Source organism: Passer domesticus, chromosome 4, assembly GCF_036417665.1.
Source record: "Passer domesticus isolate bPasDom1 chromosome 4, bPasDom1.hap1, whole genome shotgun sequence".
Taxonomy (NCBI): domain Eukaryota; kingdom Metazoa; phylum Chordata; class Aves; order Passeriformes; family Passeridae; genus Passer; species Passer domesticus.
Window position 1 is genome coordinate 80,227,451 of NC_087477.1, and position 22,992 is coordinate 80,250,442.

The following is a 22,992-nucleotide window of genomic DNA, read 5'->3' on the forward strand; positions in this document are numbered from 1 at the left end:
TATTAAATTTGGAGGTGACACCGAGCTGAGAAGCACTGAAAGTGCTCAGGAGAGCAGAAAAAAAAAATCCAAAATGATTCTGACAAATTGCACTTATGTTCTCAAAAAGGAAAAAAAAAAAAAAAAAGATGCTATTCCAACAGGGTCATGTGCAAGATGTTCACTCAGTCAGGAAAAACAGCTATAAAACCCAGAACAAGTAGCAGCTCTATAGAAAATCTGCAGGAGAGGCTCCATGGGCTCTTGCACATCACGGGAGGATCACGAGCCACCAGTGTCACCCAGCTGCCACAAAGGCAGGTGCCCTTCTCCAGCAGGAAAAGCCAGCAGCAGCAGGAGAGCCTGTCCTCCCTGTCAGCAAGGTCTCAGCTTCAATACCTTGGGGGTTTTTTTGGCACTGTGTACTCAGAAAATGTGGAAAGTTTAGGAGGGAACCAAAACAGATCACAAGCAGCTACCAAAGATCAGCATAGGGCTGCACCAACAGGAGAAGCCTGGGTGCACTGGGCTTGTTAAACTCCTGGAATGTGAGAAGTGAAACACAGAATTGCAGATTACAGACTACCCTGAGTAGGGAGGGACCCACAGGGATGGCTGAATCCAGCTCCTGGCCCTGCACAGACACCCCAACAATCCCACCCTGGGCATCCCTGAGAGCAGGGATGTCCAAACCCTCCTGCAGCTCTGGCAGCCTCGGGGCTGTGCCCATTCCCTGGGGAGCCTGGGCAGTGCCAGCACCCTCTGGGGGAAGAACCTTTTCCTTGAGAAGCTGTCAGAACCTTCAGGAGGAGCTGATGTGTCAGGAATGACCAAATGAATATTGCCTTAGAGCAAAGACATGGACCAGGTGATTTCTTAAATCTATTGCACTTCCATGGACTAAGAAGTCCAGCAATAAAGCAAGGATGTAGCTTGTCCAGCTATAACAGATAGAAAGAATCATGTAAAACAGAGCAGAGCAACTTTTTAACTCTTATTCAGAGGGTTTTATATTTCTTTAAGGAGGCTGGGAACCTCCAAGTAAAGCATTATTTATAAGGAGGCTCCAAAACAGGGTCAGGGCTGAGACTCAAAGCTTTAAAGGTAATGCAGAAATCCTCATTCCACCATTTTGGTGAGAGTCCACCTCAGCTCCAGAGGATCTACAGATCAATACACATTCTTAAACTCTGTCTATTCTCCATATTCTACAAACACTCAGCACTGAAGTCAAACTTATTTTAGACTTCAAGTAAAAATATTTCAAAAATTAAAATGAGCCCCTAAAATAGCTCCACTGTTGTATTCTATCTTTACTGGTTAAAGTGGAAGCTAAATGTTAGAAGTTTCTGCAAAAGATGATGTCCTACATATTGACTAAAACTCTATTTTTTGTCCTTAAGGATTAAGTGCAACATTGGAGAAATAAATCTTGTGGACTTGATTTAGTAGTGGCCTTGGTGCATCATCTTAAAGGGCTTTTCCAACCTAAATGATTCTGTGGTTCTATACTTACTGCACCTATCAATATTTTTCTGTTTCTTAGTATTTTGATTAAGCTGACTGGATTACACATTTCATATGAGGGTGGTTTTTTTTTTTAAATTCCCACTCTGTGAAATGTTGTTTCAGCTTTATAAACTGTCAAGCAAAACTTAACTACACATGGAATTTACTCCGTTAGCCTTGACCTGATGTTATCTAAACTGGTATTCTCTAAAATTCCAATAGAAAATATTGCAACAGAAAATTGCAGGAAAGTAAATATATTTTTACAGTCTCCTGTAGTTGCTAAACTACTCTATTCTGTTTTGTAGAGAAACATCTGGAATATTGACTTCAGAATGAAAAGGAGTGTGATGTATGGTATATAGCAAAAGTAGACACTTTTTTTCAATTCCTGCAGTTGTTAGGCTAGAAATAAACCATAGAAATGGCTATAGGGGAAATTCCACTGTATATATAAAAGTAATTATTTATATTTAATATTGTGCTACAGACACAGCAGTTAGAGTGCAATATCCATTGTAACACCCACCATTTGCTCCAGATTTTGATGGGGCCTCTTAGGTAATGTCGCATTTGCAATCTCTGAACACAGCACTCAGGGAAAATCCAGTCAGCAGGAAACAATGAGGATGTGAATGTGCTTGTGAGCCATCCAAGGAACTGTCCTTGACAAGCATAAAGGAAAGCCAAACACCTGTCTGCCTATTATCCACTACCAATCTCTTTTAATATCAAACACCTTTGCATTTCAATGGATGCCTCAGTCTGTATAGCACTGAAAGAGAACAAACACTCCCAAACTACTGCATTTGCAAATACCACATCATCAGGTTTTAAAACCAGACCAGCAAAGGGAAAACATGCAATTTTGGTTTGGGCTCATAAACGAAAGATCTTATTATAAGTAACAATTTTATTTTATCTAATCACCAACATGAGAAGATTTTACAAACTAGGAAAAAACAAACAAACTTTTTTTGTTGTTTTTAATTTATTGAGTTACTGAATTCAGAAATACTTGCCCATATGAGTAAGATAGAAATTTTAAGGAAGAAAATTTTTATGAAGGTGTGTCGTGGTTTTGGCTGGGATAGAGTTAATTTTCTAGAGATTTGGATTTAGGATGAGAATGGTGTTGAAAACACACTGATGTTTTAGTTATTGCTTAGCCGTGCTTACTCTAAATCAAGACCTTTCCAGTGTCCCATGCTCTGACAGAGAGCAAACACATAAAAACTGGGAGTGAGCACGGCCAGGACAGCTGACCTGAGGTGGCCAAAGGGATCTCCCATCCATGGGACACCATTCCAGGGAATAAACTGAGGAGAGTTGGCTGGAGGGGCCAATCACTGCTTGGGGATGGGCTGGGCATCAGTGGTGACAAGTAATTGCAATGTGCATCACTTGTTTTGTCCATTATATTATTATATTATTATTATTATTATTATTGTTGTTGTTGTTGTTGTTGTTGTTGCTTTGTTGTTGTTGTTGCTGTTGTTGTTATTATTATTGTTATTATTGTTACTACTACTACTACTACTACTACTACTGTCTTTACCTCAACCCACAAAGTTGAATATTTTTCCCCAGCTCCCTTTCCCATTCTAGCCAGCAGTGGTGGGGAAGGTGACAGTGAGTGGCTTGTGGTGCTCAGTTTCTGGCTGGGGTAAAACCCCAACAACCCTTTGGTGACTGTTTTTCCTCCACAGGTTGAGGTTGATTTTCCATTCCACATCCTCATGTCCTCTCTTGTACAAATGGGGTGGCCTGTGAATGTTGTGAACATTTCTCCTCTCTCCTGAGCAAAGAGATTTTTACTCCCAAGAGCTGAGATACAGCTGGGGAGTAAGTTGAGACCAGGACGGGGTGGGGAGGCCCTGGCACAGGGTGCCCAGAGAAGCTGTGGCTTGGATCCCTGGAAGTGTCTAAGGATAGACTGGATGGGGCTTGGAGCAACCTGGGCTGGTGGAAGGTGTCCCTGCACATGGCAGGGGCTGGAAAGAGATGGATTTTAAGGTCACTTCCAATTCAAACCACTCTGAGATTCCATGATGTGCAGTGATAAGCAATATCTGGATTATTCAGAACAGGACTTGCAGGAAGCAATGATATTTACTACCCCTCTCATAAATACTATGCTCTCACCAGGAACTGTAAGATTTGAATGGCTTTTACCAGTATTTAAGTCATTGCTCTGCTGTGCTCTCTATTTTATTCAGAAATAACTGGCAATGACCTTTCCCAACACACAACATCTTCAGGACACATTCCTACACCACATCCTCACTGATGCAGGTGGCATTCAGTGGCGTTTTAGCAGTGAAAAAAATAGAGTCTTATAGTTCAGGTGCAGGGACAAATCCACAAACGTATGCTCTGCACTCCCTAATAGGAGCAACAAGGTCTTTCCAGCCCTGGAACAGAATTTTTGATGAAGTGCCTGGTGGCGAATTTGAAATACTAGCCTGGGGGCCCCGATGAGACATAATTCATTCCAGAACAAATCCAGCTTCTACATCCATTCCTCTAAAGTCATTATTGACCCAAGGGAAAATGCTGGCCTTAAGCAAGTTTTAATAAAGACTCTGGTGGAGTCGTTTCTGCAGCACTAAATGCGATAATGAGAAACAAGCCACTTAGCTGCAATAGACCCAGGACCTGTATATAACCTGAAAGTCAGTTTTCTGAGGTTCTTGGGATTCCTTCCAGAGATGAAACAGGCATCCAAAAGAGATCTAATTACCTTGCACACTAATTTGTTACATAAAAATCAGTCAGGCTTAAATGGACCAATATTCTGCTTGTCCTATATGAGTGTAATTTATTTTAATACCGTTTCTGTGAAGTAAAAATATCCATAGACTAATCAAGTCTGGGTTGAAAATCAAGGTTTTTACTAAACCAATAAAAGTGTGAACATATAAATCTGGCCTTAAATATTACTCTACTTTAAAACGTTTCTTCAGTTTATTTTACACAAGAAATGTTTGCATCTATGACTGGAAGACTGAATATAAAATAGCAAATTTTCCTACAGACTCTGGCAGATTGAGAGTTTCTTAAGGGATTACTGAAAGTTCTCTATGGATGAAGTAGGTAAAAAATCCCTGATAAGTAGCATGTATTAGTTTTAAGTTAGATTTGTATGTTTTTTTAAAAAATAACTGTCCTTCACTCTGTCCCTTTCTAACCATCAGCCTAAAAATAAAACCTTGCTAGTCACAGTGGAAGTGATTTGAAAATTAAACTACAGTCTTGATAGAGAGAGATAGAGAAAGGACCCTTTGTGTGACTGTTATGATCCTTAGCCTCCATCCCAGGCAGAGCAAGCACAATCTTTTGTGCCTGTGGTTGATGTCTGGCATTCACTCACAGAGAGATGCTTTGTTTTCTGGCTTCAAATTCTACAGGCAAGTACTGAAGTTGTGAAAGTCAGCAGAGGAAAAAACAGAAATAGACTCCTCTGCACTGGTGCTTTGGTGATACAATTGATGGGAGGGAATAGGAGCACAGCGAAGAGAGGCTGAGTGTGGCAGTGCTTCGGGCAGGAGGGAAACAGGAGAATATTCCCATGGCTAAACCATGCAGAGAACCCCTGGGCCAACTCCTGCCCTCACCCAAAACAAGCTGAATCCAGGTATATCATTATGAAATTCACAAATCTACAAATTTTACAGGTCTGATCAAGTGTTTACTATGAGCAGCAAAAATAAATAATTTGGCATAAATCAGGGGAAGATACACTTCATAGCCAGACTGTCAAACCTGAAGCCAGCATGCTGTACTTTCAATCAACCCCTTCTTTTATTTCACACAAAAAAAAAAGTTTGGGGTACTAATCCTTTTTTATTAAAATTCCCCAAATATTTTCTAAAGTTACGGGGGAATCAGTGTGTGCTTCATGATCCAGGAGGATTGACACTCACAGGCCTTTTTTTTAATCATCCTTTCGGAACTGTTTGAGTTGAAATCAGACACTGTGTGGTAATTTCAAGAAAAGTAATATTGACTCACGTTTCTGTGAAACTCGTAGCTATTTATACGAACGAGATGCAGGGGCGGGGGCACGGAAAATATGACTGGTTTGAATGGAGATGAAATGTCAGGAAGACTGGAGTTGCCATCTACTGGAATGTGCAACGAATGACAACTGCCATGCAAAAAATCCTGAATTTCAAGCGTTAGTCACAGTAACAGTCCAGGTACTGCCTGGCTCCCAGACAAAAAAATACACACACAAAAAACCCAATCAAAATTACAAAGTAAATCTCCAAAGACAAAGAATTAATCTCCACTCAGCTTTTGAGAAGTCAGAAGATGCACAAGGAGGCTGTGTCAAACCAATCTTATTTGCCTGTGTCTTTATCCACATTCAGCAATAGATTATATTTATCACTCCTCATCAGAACACTGATAATTGCACTTGCCAGCTTCAAAAGCACAAAAGAATGTCAGAATCTGAAAAGGAGAGAATTATAAATTCTTCAAATATGGGCATCTAATCACCACTGCATTTTTAAACCACCACTTTTTCATACAAGATAATATTTAGGAATATCTTCAGCTGATGAAACACAGAAAAACATAACACAAGTCTTCTTAGAGCTGCTTATCATCAAAGACAGTTAGTCCATATTAATTTTGCTCTTCCAATAATGTGTAGTAAGTTCATACCAGAAAAAAAAAAGTATTCAAGTATTCACTCTTGTGCTTGTAGATGATCTAAAGCAGAATTTTTGTTTCTCACATCCAGGCCTTGCAAAAGACCAATTATTTAGCTAAGAAAGCATATATAGGAAGTCTTTACAGCTGGACAGACAGACAAACCAGACTTCTCCAGGGCAATTCAGAGGAGAAAAGAAAAGAGATATGTCCTGAAAGTGCTGTGACTGAAATGACACCAAATGAGGAGGAGACTTGATGCTGACAGCAGCTACAGCCCAGAAATTCAAGGTATTTGCAGACATCAACAGATCACATCCCACCTCACAAGATCAAAACTATACACCAGGATTTTCTGCAAGCAGTTTAATATTTTCTCATATTTAGTGAAGATGTTTATTAGTCTCTTAATAAATGGAGAGTATGAAGTGACTGGAGAGAAGTATCTGACATGTGAACTCTGTTATTATGATTAATGGAGTTCACACATAAAGGGTTATTTCTGTGGAAAACGTCAGATTGAATAATTACTGGAATTACTCCCAAAGGGCTTTAGAAAATGTTCTGCCCAGTTTCAAGTCACGTTCTTATCACAGTTTTCTTTTGACTAGAGGGTGATCTTTAATTGCAGTTTTAAGTAAAACAAGTACTGTAAGCAATTCATTAAACATTATGAAAAATGATGTATTTCTCTAACAGTCCTTGAAAGCACTTTTTACTTTTTACCTTCATCTTTAGGCAATACAGAAACACCAAATCAATAAATAAAATGGCTTTCTTCTGCCTTTGAAAAAAAAAGCACACTGTCCCTGTTTCCCTGCACCAGACTAGGTATAGAATATCCTAGAATTGATATATAGGAATATTACTGGCAATATTATTAAGATAAGTAGGGAAGAGATGATAGCATTATTTGGTCTCTTGGATTTCTTAAATCTAATCAGTATTTAATGGATACAACGGTGCCAGAAAATCCAGACAGTCAGAGAACATAGCTCAGAAGCTTCTGAATGTGTTTCAGGGAAGTATCCCAAGGTCAGCACTACTTTGCAGAGCTGCAGATGCTTCCAACAGCCTCCACGGTCCTGCAGAGTGAGGGCCAAGGAAAAGCAGCACAGATCAAAGGATAAAGGCTTTCAGAACAGATTTTCTTTGGGCTGAAGGTAAAGAAGCCAATACCACTCAACTGCATCCCACTGGCACTAGGGAAGCTTCTTCCCACTAAGTTTTCAGTGTTTTCTGCTGCTCAGTGCTCTCATGACCCTGTTCCCTGTGGGAACAGCTTCAAGTGAGTTCTGCTGACCTGATGTCAGTGCCTGGCCCAAGCTCAGCTGCACAACAGGCTGCAGAAACCTCATTGTACAGATCCCATACCTGGGAGCACTGCAATACACTGAATTCTTGTCCAACAGTTGCCTTGAACACCAGAACTGTCTTATTTTAATTTTCATTATGGTTAGAGCACAGCTCATGTGGAGCCAGGCTGGGAGAGCTGTGGGTGTTCAGCCTGGAGCAGAGAAGGCTCCAGGCTGACCTCAGAGTCCCTTCACCTAAAGGGGCTCCCAGAGAGCTGGAGAAGGACTTGGGACAAGGAGTGGAGTTCCAGGACAAGGGGAATGGCTTTCCACTGCCAGAGGGCAGGGTTAGAGGGGATATTGGGAAGAATAAATCCTTGACTATGAAGGACAGGTTGTCTAGAGAAACTGTGGCTGCTCCATCCCTGGTGTCTGAGGCCAGACTGGAAAGGGCTTGGAGCAACCTGGAATAATGGAAGATGTCCCTGGCCATGGCATGGGGTGGAATGAGATGATGTCTTTAAGGTCCTTTTCAACACAAAATACCTGTGCTTCTCTGCTTGGGACACAGAAAAAGATCTTCCATGATGGGCAATATGCAGGGACATAGGAAGAGACAATCCCAGAAATTAAGAACTGGAAACAATAAAACCCAACAAAAATCAACAACAACAACAACTGTAGATGCAAGAATAAATAGAGCACAAAACAAACAAACAAACAAACAACAAGAAAAAGATATACAATTAAAAGAAGCAAAGTGAGGGTCTGGACCTGCTTCCAGGATTGATTTTTAGCAGGTCTGGCACTCACTATTGTGCATTGCTGAATCACCTTTTGTCCCCTACCTGCCACAGGTACACAACATCCTCAGCCAGCATTCACAAACCACACCAAGCGTGAAGGGGGGATCATTCAGGAGTTTCACACCAAAGGTTTTCCAAATTTTTAAGATCGCTGCAAGGAACATTACTGATGCAATCATGAAAATTGGTTATTTGTCCACTGCCATGTGTGCATCACACAGCATCCACTTAAACACAAACACGTTTTCATAGACAAAAATATCTGAATAATGGGGAAAAAACTACAATATATCTTAAACCACAAGCATTTTACAGATACTGACCTTTGGTTTTGATTTAGAGGCTCTAACTAATAAAGCTTGGCTTTGCACCAAATCTGAAGAAGAAAATCAAGTACACTCTTGTCAAATCATAATTAATTTGCACTACAAAAAAATAGCAGAACTAAGCCAAGCATTCTTTAAAACTGGTCTGTAGAATTCAAAACACTCCATAAAATGTCCTACATCTTGAAAAACAGGATGATATTTTCCTGCCTTTTCAAATTGATTACGCATCTTTCCACTCATTTAAAATATAAATTGAGTTTTAGGAAACAATAAGCTCTTCATTTTACAGGAATATTAAAGATTCAAAAGTACAGCAGTAGGAGAGGGAATGTGATTATGAAACACAGCTGAAGTGAACCCTAAAGTTTTGTTACTGTCTGCCCCCCAAATCTGCTGTTTCACCATTAAAAACATGGCAGGATCATTGACATTCATACTACTGCACAGATTTTGAGAATGTATTTGGTGTATTCTTTCTAAAACCTTGGAAAATTCAGGATCTTTGGATATGTTACTAGAATTTGGTTTGCTTCTATATATTTATTAAGAGTAACGGAGTAATACAAACTTTTTCTTGCTTTGTTTCTTCATTCTAAGACATGAAAAGTCTTCAAAACACATTGAAGCAAAACCAAACAAGAGTCAGGAATCCATTTTTCAAAGATTGCCATTGGATCTCACAAAATTAAATTAGCTGTTGAGCCAAGTTGTGTTTCTAAGATTACACACACACCACACACAAACCTCCTCCACCATATAAACTCTTCAGTAATGCCTTGAGTATTTTTAAGTTGGTTTAAAAAAAGAAGGTCAGGTTATTCTCTCTTTTTTTTTTAAAGGCATGACTATCTTTTGTTATGCCTTTAAATATGTCCTTCTGAGACTCCTGACCCATGACTATTTCTCTTAGACATTACATCAGTTGCAAATAAAACGTAATGAAACCATAAATATTGCAGGTAGTCAACAAACCATCGTCTTTAGGCTTGCAAAAATCACAATGACTTCTCTCTGAAATATGAGTCTTCATCCTGGTTTCTGCATTATTAATTCTGTCTGTGAGCTAATGATCCAGAGGCCCTCTAATCTCCCTGTAAGATGCAATACACATGCAACCAGGATTTCAATGCATTTTATCCTGAGATTTCCCTTGAGAATATAGATACCATTGGCTGGACAGGGCTTGGAGCAGACTGGGATGGTGGAAGATGTCCCTGCCCACAGCAGGGAATGGAAGGAGATGGTCTTTAAGGTCCCTACAACCCAGGCTATTCTCCAATTTTATGATTCTATTTTTGTGTGGAGTCAGTTCAAATGGTGTTCTATGTGATGGAAGAGAACTCAAGAAAAGTCTTATTCAATTTCAAAATACCAGCACCAATTTCATAACTAACCTGTGTTTCTAGAAATAATGTATCTACAAAGGCCAGCATAAAGTTCTTTTGTAATTTCTGATTTTGGTTTAAAATACATTTGGAAATGAGCACAAGAAATAGATTAAGAACAACTGGTTGTCTAATGCTGGGAACAGATTTTCTGTTCTGGGAAAATTTTCCAAGAGCAGTTCATCCACTTGTAAAAAGACTTTCCAGAAGACTGCCAGGAACAGCTTTTAACTTGTTCATCCTTGATTTTAATAACTGATTTCATAAATTCCTCTCAATTCTCCATATGTCCTGCACTTTGGAAATCTAAAAAGTGTTCACGGCCCCTCAAGGTATTGCTAAAAAGAAGGAAGGGTTTTGCATCACGAAGGTTATTCCAATCTGTTACCAATGACTTCTCTATAGCATGGTGCTACTGCATCCCCAGGTGTGACCTCACAACTTCCCAAGCAACACAAGTTATTCTGGAAAAGGCCACAAAATGCTGGTAAAACATCATGGGTTTAGGGTCATAACTAGTTTGGCTACAGGGGGGATTTTTCACAGTCCTAAACAATCCTGCTATTCTGTCACTTTATCCAACCTCTTGGTAAGTCTGAGTAAATATACCAACAGCCAACCAAGCAGCCAATTGATCAACCCCAGGTGAAACACCTGAGAGAAGCAACATCCATGGAAGAACAGAACCTTTCCATCAAAATGAGTCTCAAAGCACAAATAAAAGACTGTTTAGCACCAGAATTAATAAAAAAATAACCCTCACAGATGAACTATCAACAGTAGCAGAGGGCACAGTAGATGTATTCAAGAGTGTGGATAAGCTGTGGCCCTCTCTGCTTTTAAGAGAATTGGTAATTAATTACAGTTAATTTGCTGGTACCTCCAGAAATCCTTGGGAAGGTCTTGAGATAAACCTTTGTGAAGTGTCTCACTTAGCACTTCTGAAGGTGGAACTAATTGATTTCCAATCAAATATGATCAACTAAAACCTTCACACTTGCTAATCATTGCACTCCACAGCTGCTTCCTCCATGGCTTTCTAAGACATTTTTAGAGATATAAATTAGCAAGGGTTAATCAAAACCCAAGGTTTAAATTTTCACTTTTCCTGCAAACCAGGAGTTCCACCAACTTGGTAACGTGACAGTAACACACCAGCCTTTGCCTAGCCAGGATGTTACATGGTCTTCATGTGTTGATTAATCACAAAAGGATAATTTTACTTGTCTTTTTCCCAATTACCCCTGGCCATTCAGAACCAGTAACACTGTCAAGAGTTTTGCCATCATGTCCAGAAATCCAAAGGTATTTTCACAGATACTTAAGACAGCCAGTCCTTTTTTAGCTTATTCAAGTAATCTATGGGTCATGAATGGAGGAGAGAGCTACTTTTTCATACTCTGGATATGTTGTCCTAAAAACTGACATTTCTGCACTGCACTGACAATTCTGCACATGGGTCTCCTCTGTCAGTGACTTTCTAGAGCTATGCATGACTACCTGCAATGTGGCTGCTGAGGATGGAATGACTGCAATGAGACAGAAAAATGTTTATCACCTTGTCAAAAACAAAAAGGTCATTTACATAAGAATATCTATGATTTAAAGGTAGCCAGAAATTCAATATGCCTGTCAGGTACTGTAAGAATTTAATGATATCTGGAGCCAGCAGGACTATTTTAGTCAAAATATTGCATAATGTTACTCATTTTAATATCTACTAAAACAGACATGTTATAGAACTGGACTTCTTATCAGCTGAAATCCTAAATTTTATACAGAAGGGGCAGCCAAAAATGTTCAGAATGAGAATGACCAAGACAGAAATACAAGAGAAATAACAGATGTAGTTTGCTTTACCTTAGGTCATATCTTTTTTCCCCCTTTTCTGCTCTTAAATGTTTCTTTTATGCAAAATGCCATGGTTCAGCACACTTGAAAATTAAAGACTACCAAAGATCAAGGTTTGAGTCCTTCCATTCATGAAAGGAAATTAAAATCATCACTAAGAGCATCACTTTTTTATTATTCTGATATAAACCACTCAGAAAATGCCAAAAGGAAGAAGTATACTCAGTATTTAATAGGTTGTTTTGCCTTTTCCTATTTTGGTGGAGAATTTATGAAAAGCTGTGTATATGAATAGTTAGACATCAGCAGCCACATTCTGCTCTCATGCACTCTGTCCCAACTCCATCTGTCCAGGACTGGAAATTCAGGTAAGGTGAATACCCAGGCACAAACAGCAAAGGGATATCCAAGGGATTAGCAAGAATTAAATTATTCTGAGGCCAGTTAAGTTATATGGGACATTTAATGGTTGGACTGGATGATCTTAAAGGTCTTTTCCAATCTTGATGATCCTATGATTAATCTGAACACAATATTACAAATGTGTAGAGCAAACACATTGAAAGGTGTTTTTCCTTTCCAGACTGAACAATTCTGACCATGGCTGCCAATGAATTATCCTTGTCATGACTACAAGAAGGAGCTTCCCATCTAACCTTTCTAAAATTTTATTCATGTTGTTCTTCTGTAACCTACTTTGCATTGATTTAATCAAGCTCCTTTAAACACATACAAACTTAGTTTGCCATTCTTAAAATGTTTTATAATAGCACATTTAATAAAGCTAATTTAAATCTGCTAATTTATAGAGACTTGCCAAAGGCTTTGAAACTTCAGAAAATGTGTAAACTTAACAGTTTGGCTGTGATAACAGCTCAGACAGTGGAAATTAAGCCCTTTGCATTACAATCATCTTCAAAGTGGATTCCTGGTTTGATTGCAAAAAGGGTACATTGCAAAAATACAGTAGGACACCAATTTACAAAAGATATTTCACATGCCCCAGTTCTTGAATTTGGTCACTACTGTGCCTCAACATCAGAGCCTCAAACATACACTGAGGTCTCTCATCTTAAAACTACCTGGACTCTTTTTTACAACCAAATTTTGGATAAGAGCAGAGTTTCTTATTCAATAGCCCTCTGTCAGAGCTCTGAGAGAGTGCACTTAGGGCCATTAATTCTGGGTCCCTAATTCTGGTTGTCAGTCTTCCAGCTGCTGCTATATAGGTTTGCTACTGTCTGCTCTAATTCCTGCCTTTGAAAACCAAATGATAATGGATTATATGCCAGAGTGGGAATAGGCACGTTGGTTGGGATCCAAGCTGTATCCCAGGTGATAACAAGGAGAAGCAGTGAAAGAAAAAAAAAATCAGCTAGTCAGTGATGTATCAGGGAGCTTCATCTCTACCAGAAGAAGTCTTTATACATAGCATTTAAATGGTAACTAAGTGATCCTTATCATCATCTGATTTGCAGAAAATGGTAGCTTTCCTTGAAGATATAATTAAAATTTTCAGGGCTACTCTTGCAGACCTCTCCCTAAATTTTTACATGGGAGAAGGCATTAAGGCTTCCCCTAAGAAGACTTGTAGGGTTGCAGATTTTTTAGGGACACAACCTCATTGCTTTGAAGCTTTTTTTCAGTATCTGTGAAGTTCAAGTCATCCTTTAATTTTTTTCCCCTGCTAATTGCACCAAAATATTCATCAAGGCAATCTGGAATATATTCTTGGATGGAGTTTTTTAGTCTCTCCTGCTTCAATGCTTTTTCTGTCGGTTCTGTCACTGCTTTCCCTCCTGCTTTTGTGTACCGAGAAACAGAATTAAGGTGTACTGCAACCAGTGGACACTTGCATAAACAGCCTGCTTTGAATAAAACTGCATGATCTGGGGAGAAAAAAACCACCTTCAGCTCTCCTGTCCAAATGCTAAAACATAGATGAGGTTCATATACTATTAAAGCATCACATTTTTGCTTTGAGACCACTGAAATGTTGTGAAGAGCAGAAAAATGTAAATAAACTCAACAGGGAGCATAAAAGCACATTGATCCCCAGGTTCTGAAACCACAATTTAAATGGTTTATATTTGTAATTTATTTAAGACTGTTTCTGGCAAATCCATTAGTAATGAATCTCCTTCACACATTTTTATTTTTATGCACAAGAGCTTTAAGTTTGCTAGGACTTCTGCAAAGCAACTTTTACTGCATCAAATTACTGCATTCCTTGATCTCTCCCAGCACACACTCACAGCAGCCACACTCAAACACAATGTTTAGCTCTGCAACAGACACCTCCAAAACAAGGAATTTCTTTTAAATTAACACAGCTGTGAAAAAGAAAGCAAATACAGTGGTTTTTCCCTGTCCCTTCAGCATTTTGCATCCGATGTCCACTTAAAATCAGCCCGATCCTCTGCAATCCTTGCATCCTAAAATCCGTGTGGAACTTCTTCATTGGGTATTGATGCAGAATTGGGAGCTGTCAGCTCCGATCGCTCTCACCAGCACAGGGGCTTGAGATTCTATTTCATAATAGAAAAAGATGGCCAGCGTTTTCGTGACAGAAACACCGTACATTTTTCAGTCAGTAAAAATTACAGAGCTCATTGACGATGCCTTTCCCATAGAGAATGAGGACTGCAAAATACCCAGCAAAAGATTTTTTTTTTTTTCTTGGAACACTGAACAAAAATCAGCACGATCTGCTAAACTTATTAAGTAATGGGGTTTGAAACCCCCTCTTTGCATGCTGCCGACACGCTCACAGCAACCTATGCATTGATCTCATTCAAAAAGCACAGTAATCTTTATGCTGCTAGAATTTGAGTTCTGTGTGCCGTAGCATACACTGCAAAGAAAAATGAAAAAAAAAAAAAAAAAGCCTTTAGGAAAGGCATGTGCTGAACACACAAAATATGCAGGATGGAAAAAGACCAAATGTAATTAAAGCTTATATGAAATGAGACATTCCTATTTGCAGAGCTCTGGCTGCATTTTTCAGAGAAAGAATGCACAGAATTTCAAATCATGCTCTATTTAGACAATGTCAGAAGAAAAAAAACCACATTTTCCCCCCACACACCCCTCAATCCCCCACCCAAAGACCAAAAGGCAAATCTCATCATCGGAATTAGAGAGAAAAAGCAATCCAAAAAGACTGGTTTACATATTCCTTCCCAAACCAAGTGATCGAGTCTCTCCCTCTCCCGGCTAATAGCTTATAAATTCAGACTTTAAACAAAAGCATCCGAAGGAAAAAAAAAACCAAAAAAAACAGAAAGAATCCTAATTCTCAAGCTTCCTACTTAGCACTGCCTCGCTTTTGATGATTTGTGCGGCTGTGTGTGCGTGCCTGTTTGAGAAATGGCGAGATAGGCTTAAAGTATTTTCCATTTCATCAAAGAGCATATATTACTTTCCTGGTTCGCTCCGATGTTGGTTTTATGCCCACCCCTTTTCAATCTGCCCATGTCTGAGATGCACAGTGCAGGCGTACAATCATGAGCAGCTTACGACACTCAGTGAACACTGGGTGCCTCTGCATGCTCTAGCAACATACTGCTCAGCTGAAGGGAAGGGATTCTTGCTGTCTCTCTCTGCTCTAAGCATCACCTAACAAGCAAAGCGAACAAAGAATGGGAAATAAAGCGACCCTTAGCCGGTCTGTGAATGAATGGTAACCTCTCTCTGGAGTAAAGGTTGTGCCGGTCCATGGTCGTTGCAAATGATGGACATTAAACAGATTGACAAATCCTGTGGAGTCGTTAGTAAAGAGTTTGGAGTTTTTTTCACGCCACAGTGTTAACTGCAGAGGAAAGGACAGAGGGAGAAGGAGAAGATCAAGCTCATGTACATAGTTCTGAAACTTGCAGGTCCTAGGAGGCAGCTCAAAAGCTAGCTGGACAAGCCTTTCGCTCGTTGAGCAGAAGCGAAGTGAGACATTGTGAGCTTGCCAGCCTTGCACAACATTGAAAGGGACTGAATTTGTAGCACAGAGGGGTCTTTTTTAGCTCTGCATATAATTAGTCCAAACACAAAGGAAGCAACTGAATGGAGGTTGTCACTCTCTGGAAAAGGGTGGGTAAGACACTTTTTAATTAAATTCTTTCATGAAGAAAGATTTTTTTTTTTCCTTTGCTGCAGCATTTAACATGAACAAAATCACTATCATTTTACCTTTGAATGTCTGTGAACTTTAATGCTGCACAGCTCCTGCATGCTGTAAAGTGAAATATTTGCCTCTGTGTTTGTTCTGTTTGCTGTTTTGCTTTGGTTTTCGGGCTTTGTTTCGTTGGTTTGCCTTTTTGGTTTTTTTTTTCTCCCTTAAATAAAATATGATGTAGAATTTGAAAAGACTCAATGGACATTCTCAAGCATATTTGGAAATATTCTTGCTAATGGATTTCCTTCTTATTGGTCTCTGTTTAAACTGGCTGCTGAGGAAGCCCCCGGGGTTGATATTGTGTACGCTGGGTATCTTTTCTAAAATGCTTCCAGCTGTGAATAGTGGGTGTCCACAGCTCTGTCGGTGTGAGGGCAGGCTTTTGTACTGTGAATCACTGAATCTCACAGAGATGCCTCGCAACCTGTCGGGCATGATGGGCTTGTCTCTGCGGTACAACAGCCTTTCAGAGCTGCATGATGGACAGTTCACAGGGTTAATGCAGCTCACGTGGCTCTATCTGGATCACAATCACATTTGCTCAGTGGAGGGGAATGCCTTTCAAAAATTGCGGCGAGTTAAAGAGCTCACCCTGAGTTCCAACAAAATAACCCAACTGCCCAACACCACTTTCCGCCCCATGCCAAACTTGCGCAGTGTGGATTTATCATACAACAACCTGCAGTCTTTGGAGCCTGACCTGTTCCACGGGCTGAGAAAACTGACAACTTTGCACATGCGGTCGAACGCCATCAAGTTCGTGCCGGTGAGAATTTTTCAGGACTGTCGCAGCCTGAAGTTTCTAGACATAGGATACAATCAGTTAAAGAGCCTGGCTCGAAACTCTTTTGCTGGCTTGTTCAAACTCACTGAGCTGCACCTCGAGCACAATGACTTGGTGAAAGTGAATTTAGCCCATTTTCCCAGGCTCATCTCTCTGCACTCCCTCTGCTTGCGAAGGAATAAAGTTACCATTGTAGTAAACACTTTGGACTGGATATGGCAACTCGAAAAGATGGATCTCTCCGGCAACGAAATCGAATACATCGAACCTCACGTTTTCGAAAGTGTACCTCATCTCAAATCCCTGCAGCTGGACTCCAACCGGCTGACCTACATCGACTCCCGAGTCCTCGACTCCTGGAAGTCCCTCACGAGCATCAGCCTCTCCGCCAACGCCTGGGATTGCAGCCGGAACGTCTGCGCCCTGGCCTCGTGGCTGAGCAACTTCCAGGGTCGCTACGACAGCAACCTGCTCTGTGCCACCCCCGAGTACGCCCAGGGAGAGGATGTTTTGGACGCCGTGTACGCCTTCCACTTGTGCGAGGACGCCGACCCCACGAGCGTCAACACCTTCTCCCCGGTGACCAACAACAGCGAGCAGACGCTGGGCTATGGCTCGGCCACCGCCACCTACGACGCGCCCGACGGCGACGAGGACCGGACCACGTACGCCGTCACCATCACCATGCCCGGCGAGAACTCCGAGAACGCCGTGCAGATTCACAAGGTGGTGACGGGCACCATGGCACTGATTTTTTCCTTCCTCATCGTGGTTTTGGTGTTGTATGTCTCCTGGAAGTGCTTCCCAGCCGGCTTAAGGCAACTAAGACAGTGCTTTGTCACACAGCGCAGGAAGCAGAAGCAAAAACAGACCATGCACCAAATGGCTGCCATGTCAGCCCAGGAGTATTATGTTGATTACAAACCCAACCACATTGAGGGAGCCCTGGTGATCATTAATGAGTACGGATCTTGCTCCTGTCACCAGCAGCCAGCGAGGGAATGCGAGGTGTGATTTTCCTTTGGGATTTAAACAGTGTGCAACCAAATAACAGCGTGCAGGCAGACAGTGGCACGGGGTGGGGGGGGTTGCTGGGCTTTGCTGGTGATTTCTGACGTGCACCCCTGCCCAAATTGTTTAAGAGGGGCTGTCCGAGAGACTTGATATTTTAGCTTTATCGTGTCTTAAAAACCTTCAGGACAGCCAATCTTAAGGTTTCATATGCTAATACTCCCTTTGAAGATCTGTCAATATTCAGGAATCTGAGAGTGTAAAAAAGGTACCAATTATTGATCTTTTGTAAACTAAGAAAACTGTTTAAAATAAAAAAAAAAATAGCATTTACAGTTTTTACAGACTGGTGTATATTACATGAATGGTTCCCTGTATACAAAATGCAACAGTTTAACCTCTCTCTTCATGCTGAGTGTTGAAATGAAAAGTCGAGGAGCTAAGAAGCCACGTAAAATAGAAAGTTTAAAATTACCCAGGTGGCTTCCCATTGTAATTAGCACACATTCACGTCCATCATGTTGCTGAAGATATGAAGCATGACACTGGAATTCTATTTTTGTTAATGTGCTACCTGTAACTGGACGTCAGTACAACAAGGAGCCAGAGCACCTCAGAAAGGCTGAAGTTTTGACTGTGTCACTAGGACAGGATTTCTGAGGATTTTTAAGTACAGCTCACTTGTTAGTTGCTGTAAGATCCATAAAAACTGCATTATAACCCCTAAAAGTATTTTGTATCAAAACTGATGATATTAAGACTCACTAACAAAAAACAACCAACAAAACCCAAACAAGTGAAACACTGCCAAAATATGCTCATCAGAATTTTCTTTAATATTAAAGAACAAACAAAAAAAAGTGCTAAATTTAAGGGTTTTTATTTGCATTTACCACTATTATGCTTGTTTTGAGCTATGCCAAGAGCAAAGACCCCCTTGTTTTGTGCCCTGTGGTGCCATGGTGAATGGAGAAGAGCAAAAGCAATTATTTGGGTCTCAGTGGTGAATCTCAAAAGCAAAACCACTGTCAGGGTAGGACAGAGAGTTTTCAGAGAACCCTTCTGGGTCCTGTAGTAAAGGGCTGGCAAAGCCCAGCTCATGTCCCTCCCCTGCACCACCAGCCTTCACTAACAAAACAACCCCAAAACCTCTGCAGAGGCTGGAGGCAAATGTACCCTCCTTACCAAGGACTGAAAAATGGCATTGATGGATATAAGCAGTGATTTCATGATGTAGAATCCCACAGCTGTTTTATCTGACTGCCCTTAAATAAAGGCTTCCTTTCCTTGTATTTTGGATTTTTCATTCCAGAATGTGAACAAGCAAACGATTGATCTTTTCAGCAGCTCCTCTCACACTAATTGATGATGAGGGAGTTTTATAATATCAGGCAGAGCATCTTGAAATTTTCTTCCTACAGCATTACTTGTGAATAAAATGTTATGGATAATGAACTGGGTGACATTTCTATGCTTTGTACATGTTTCTCTATCCTCAGGTTACCACCAAGAGAGGAGCAATTCCAAAATTTTACATGTATTTTAATGTAACACAGATTTTCAGCTTTTTCATTGCATTACAGTGCCATCTACTCTTACAAGGGTACAGCAGACTTCTAAAGCAGAAAAAAAGGCACAGAAGAAATAATCTGCTTTCTTGCATAGCAGATTTTAGCCATTAATTTTAAATGCAAAGAGTGAATTTTGTGTTTCTTTTCTTACTGAAATTATTTTTAAGGAGTCAGAACTTATTTTCCTCTATTTGGTACATCTCATACCATGTATTATAAAACAGGAAAATAACCTCTTAATCAAAATTTTTACTCAAGTGAAACTATAATGTCATCTGTGAAAGCAATGAGATTGTGTACTGGGGGAGGACAGTGCCACAGAAAATTTAATGAAAAACAACTGCTTTTTTTTTTCCTAAAGCCACTGCAAATTCACCCACAGCTTTCAAACAAGCAAGCACTGTTAAACCCAGGCTTTTCTCTCTTTAAACAAATGCACATTTCTTTCTCTGTGCCTCAAGCCCACAAGGGCCTGATCCATCCTAAAACTCCCAAGTGACCTGAGGAGCTGAGTGTGCATGTGCAAGCCTAACAGGAGGGGCAGAGGGAAGGTACAGAGACCCTCCTCTCTTTGGGTTCCTGACCATGCTTGAAGCAAAAGTACTTTATGCCATGCTAAGTGTGGGCCCAGCTATATTTATTTTCCCCATTAAACCCTTCTCTGAAATCAATAGGGAATTTAACTGTGAAAAATTGGCTCTCTAACTTTGGACTGGGCTATGTGCTCCCCAAGCCCCCAGGCAGCACTTGGTTACAGCCACTTGCCAGGAAGCTTCAAAACCAACCAATATTGTTAAAATACTGTCAGCATATGGTAAAACAAAATATGAACTGGGTTTATTTTGATAATGACCCCCTGTTGCTGTCAGGAAATGTGTTGGTGCAGTCATGGTTTTGACCCTGTGAACCTGAGACAAGCCTGATACTAAAAAATAACAAACAATCATCCCGTGGTTGTATTTCTGTGTATTTTTAGCATTTTTGTGGGTTGTATTTGAAACACACGAGTGACTGCACCCCTCTGGAGTCATCCCTGCTGTTTATTGGTGTTAGCAACCTCCAGCTACGTTTGCAAAGATTTGAGCAATTCTGCCTTTGGAATTTATTCACCTCTGTGCTCCATGCATCTCACATTGACAGCCCAAGTAAATGGAACAGAGCATTTTTCTTTGAAGGTGCAGTGATTTCTTGAGTGAGAGCTGATTTGGGGTTTGCCTGTTGCCATTTCTCCTGGAGAGAGGTGATGGCCACCAATGGCTTGCCACCCTGAGCAGGATGATGGATGGATCCCTCCATGGAGAGCACAGCACTTATTAAAGGATGCCTTTCAAAATCCTCATGCAGAAATCTTTTCTAAGGATAATCCCTTCTAGGGACAACCTCCTGGTGATCCCCAGAGGATTTCTGGAGATCTTGACACCCTCTGAATATTTATTGGAGAAAAGAGGGTGTCACTGCCGTTACGTGGCATGAAGGCACTCCACAGGGTGCCCACATCCAGACTGAAAATTTACATGAAATATGTGTGGGCAATAAAGAAATAAAAGAGCCTGTATGTCATTTCAATCCAGCTATTGCAAATCCAGTTATTCATCCTGCTCCAGGCTACTTGCATTGGTGTATATGAGAGTTATTATATTTGTACTGCATTTAGAGCAACTGCAGGGACAGATTTTCCCCAATTCTTTCTTCCAAATTTCATGTTCAACAACTGCCCAGAGATAAGTTACTCCCTCTCTTTTTCTGCCTTATTATGGCCTATTGAATGGCTCCAAAATTCAAAAGGACAAAAAAAAAGAAAAAAAAAAATGATGCTTTTTGGTGAGTTGTGAACAGTGTTTTGTCCATTAAATGCTTGGGGGATATCAAAGGAAGGGAGATATTTTAAATTTTCCCTTTTTGATGTTCCACTTAATAGGACTAATCTCCCTTTTATAACTAAGTAATTAACATTATTTTTTTAATATATTTAACTGTCTTTTTGCACACAAGACAGGGTGAAAGGCAAGCAAAAGCACTACCTTCCCTGAGCTGGTTAGCAGTACCAATGTTACAGATCTCTAATATGCATTCTCTTGCTGCTAATATCAATACCCACTCACAGTGCACCCAGTGCTGAAGGAACTGTTGCTGTGTATGCTTTGAATGTATATAAGGGATGATTTATTTTCCTTTCTGCTTTTTTTCCCTTTCTTTCTGTACTACTTTAAAAAAAATGGTATGAAACCACAGAATCAATGCTAATGTACCACATTCTGTTTCTGGCCTGAAAATATAAAATACAAAGAAATTCTGTTAAAGGTGCCAATTCCCTCCTTTGCCATGTCTGGGTGCTGCAGGGGGTGAGCCCAAGGGATGAGCCATTCCTTGTGGTCACAGCAAGGATGCTCTGGACCAGGCTGATCCAGCTCCCTGCCTACCTGTGCCACAGAAAGACCATGAACCATCCCTAAGGGTATTTTTGTGTGCTTTAATAGATTCTGTTTGTTTTCATGGCTAAGGCATTGAGGGGTAGTTGAAACGAGTCTATTTGATGATTTTCTTCAGTGCTGATAAAAAACGCCAAACAATTCTCATTTGCTTTTGAGATGGACTACATTTGTTCCTTGTGTGAGTCTCATTCTGCATTAACAGCAAAAGGACTCTCTGAGTCCCCCTTCCTCCCCCCTCCAGCTTCTATAGTGGTATTCAGAATGGCAAAAAGGGAGTGTTTAATGAGGAAGCTCATTTCTAGTGCTATTATAATAATAACAGCAGTGATAATAATGAAATTAAGAGGAGACAAAAGATAAGAGGAAAGACTGGAGTAATGGCAACCAAACTCAGGGTGTTTCTGGATTCCTCTGCCTTTTCCTTTTGTAAAGATGGTTAACCTAAAGAAGCAGCACAGATGAAAAACCAAGACTGAGGGTGGGTGGCGAAAGCAGTTTTAAAAACTGTGCAAGCAGGGATGAAACAGCTTCTGCAAAGGAGGGTACACCACTAAATAGCTCCATTCAGCAGCAGAGAGAAAAGGAAGGGGTGAAGGGACAGGATGAAAGGGATGATGAGAGCTGGTGAGGAGGCAAGGGGGGCACTGTGCACACATGGGAAATGAGATTTTTCCGTGCCTTCCCCTCCCACGTTCGGGCTGTGGCAAGGACAACAGCAGGGATTTAAGGAGGATGCCCAGCATCTCTCTCTCTCCCAGCAGAGCAGGGAGGGAGGCGCAGCCGGACACGCTTCCCCAAACACGTGCCCGCAGCCCCGTCATTTCCTCCGCCACCTCCCTGGCTGTCCCCTGGGAGCACAATGTCCCTTCATCATCACTCTGCCTGCCCACCCTGCACTCTGCCTCTGCCACCAATTCTTTGGGCTGCATTTCTTAGCTATCCTAATCACAGTTCACCAAAGACTTGCAGGAAAAGTGGACTTTTCTACCCAAAATACATTTTTCTTTCTTTTTTTTTAATTTTTTTTTAAGAAACCCTCATCCAGAGGGATGGGTGATCTTGAGCTACTGCGAATTCTCCTGCTAATTATATCTACACTCATAGTCAGCTTTCACTTTCACAGCTCTAATGACAAATAGATCTGAGATATTTTTGCTGTGTTCAATTTACCATTATGCACCAAGGTTATACTCTTCCTTGACCTGCCCAA

At 40.7% G+C, this 22,992-nt stretch overlaps 2 protein-coding genes across 16 annotated transcripts in view; one reads left to right on the plus strand and one right to left on the minus strand.

Moving 5' to 3' along the window:
• Window positions 1-22,992, minus strand: part of CTNNA2 (catenin alpha 2) — a 462,204-nt gene that overhangs the window by 139,565 nt on the left and 299,647 nt on the right. The window contains exon 1 of one of the 15 annotated variants that reach the window (XM_064419035.1): window positions 17,058-17,195. The exons of 10 other annotated variants lie outside the window; for them this stretch is intronic. Coding sequence is in view for 1 of the 5 variants with exons in the window: in XM_064419033.1 (XP_064275103.1) it covers window positions 15,242-15,292 (51 nt within the window). In the remaining 4 variants the exon portion in view is untranslated. Of the gene's footprint in view, window positions 1-14,988; window positions 15,026-15,127; window positions 15,147-15,237; window positions 15,308-17,057; window positions 17,196-22,992 lie in introns of those variants that run through there. 4 more of the 15 variants (XM_064419033.1, XM_064419036.1, XM_064419037.1 and 1 more) reach the window with 4 other exon arrangements.
• On the plus strand, window positions 15,307-18,117 carry LRRTM1 (leucine rich repeat transmembrane neuronal 1). The gene has a single exon (XM_064419039.1). It carries the CDS (start codon window positions 16,220-16,222, stop codon window positions 17,780-17,782), a length of 1,563 nt encoding a protein of 520 aa, XP_064275109.1. The 5' UTR covers window positions 15,307-16,219; the 3' UTR covers window positions 17,783-18,117.

What these genes read in the sequence shown, in the direction of transcription:
- LRRTM1 (XM_064419039.1), top strand. Translation starts at nt 16,220, where the DNA reads ATGGATTTCCTTCTTATTGGTCTCTGTTTAAACTGGCTGCTGAGGAAG.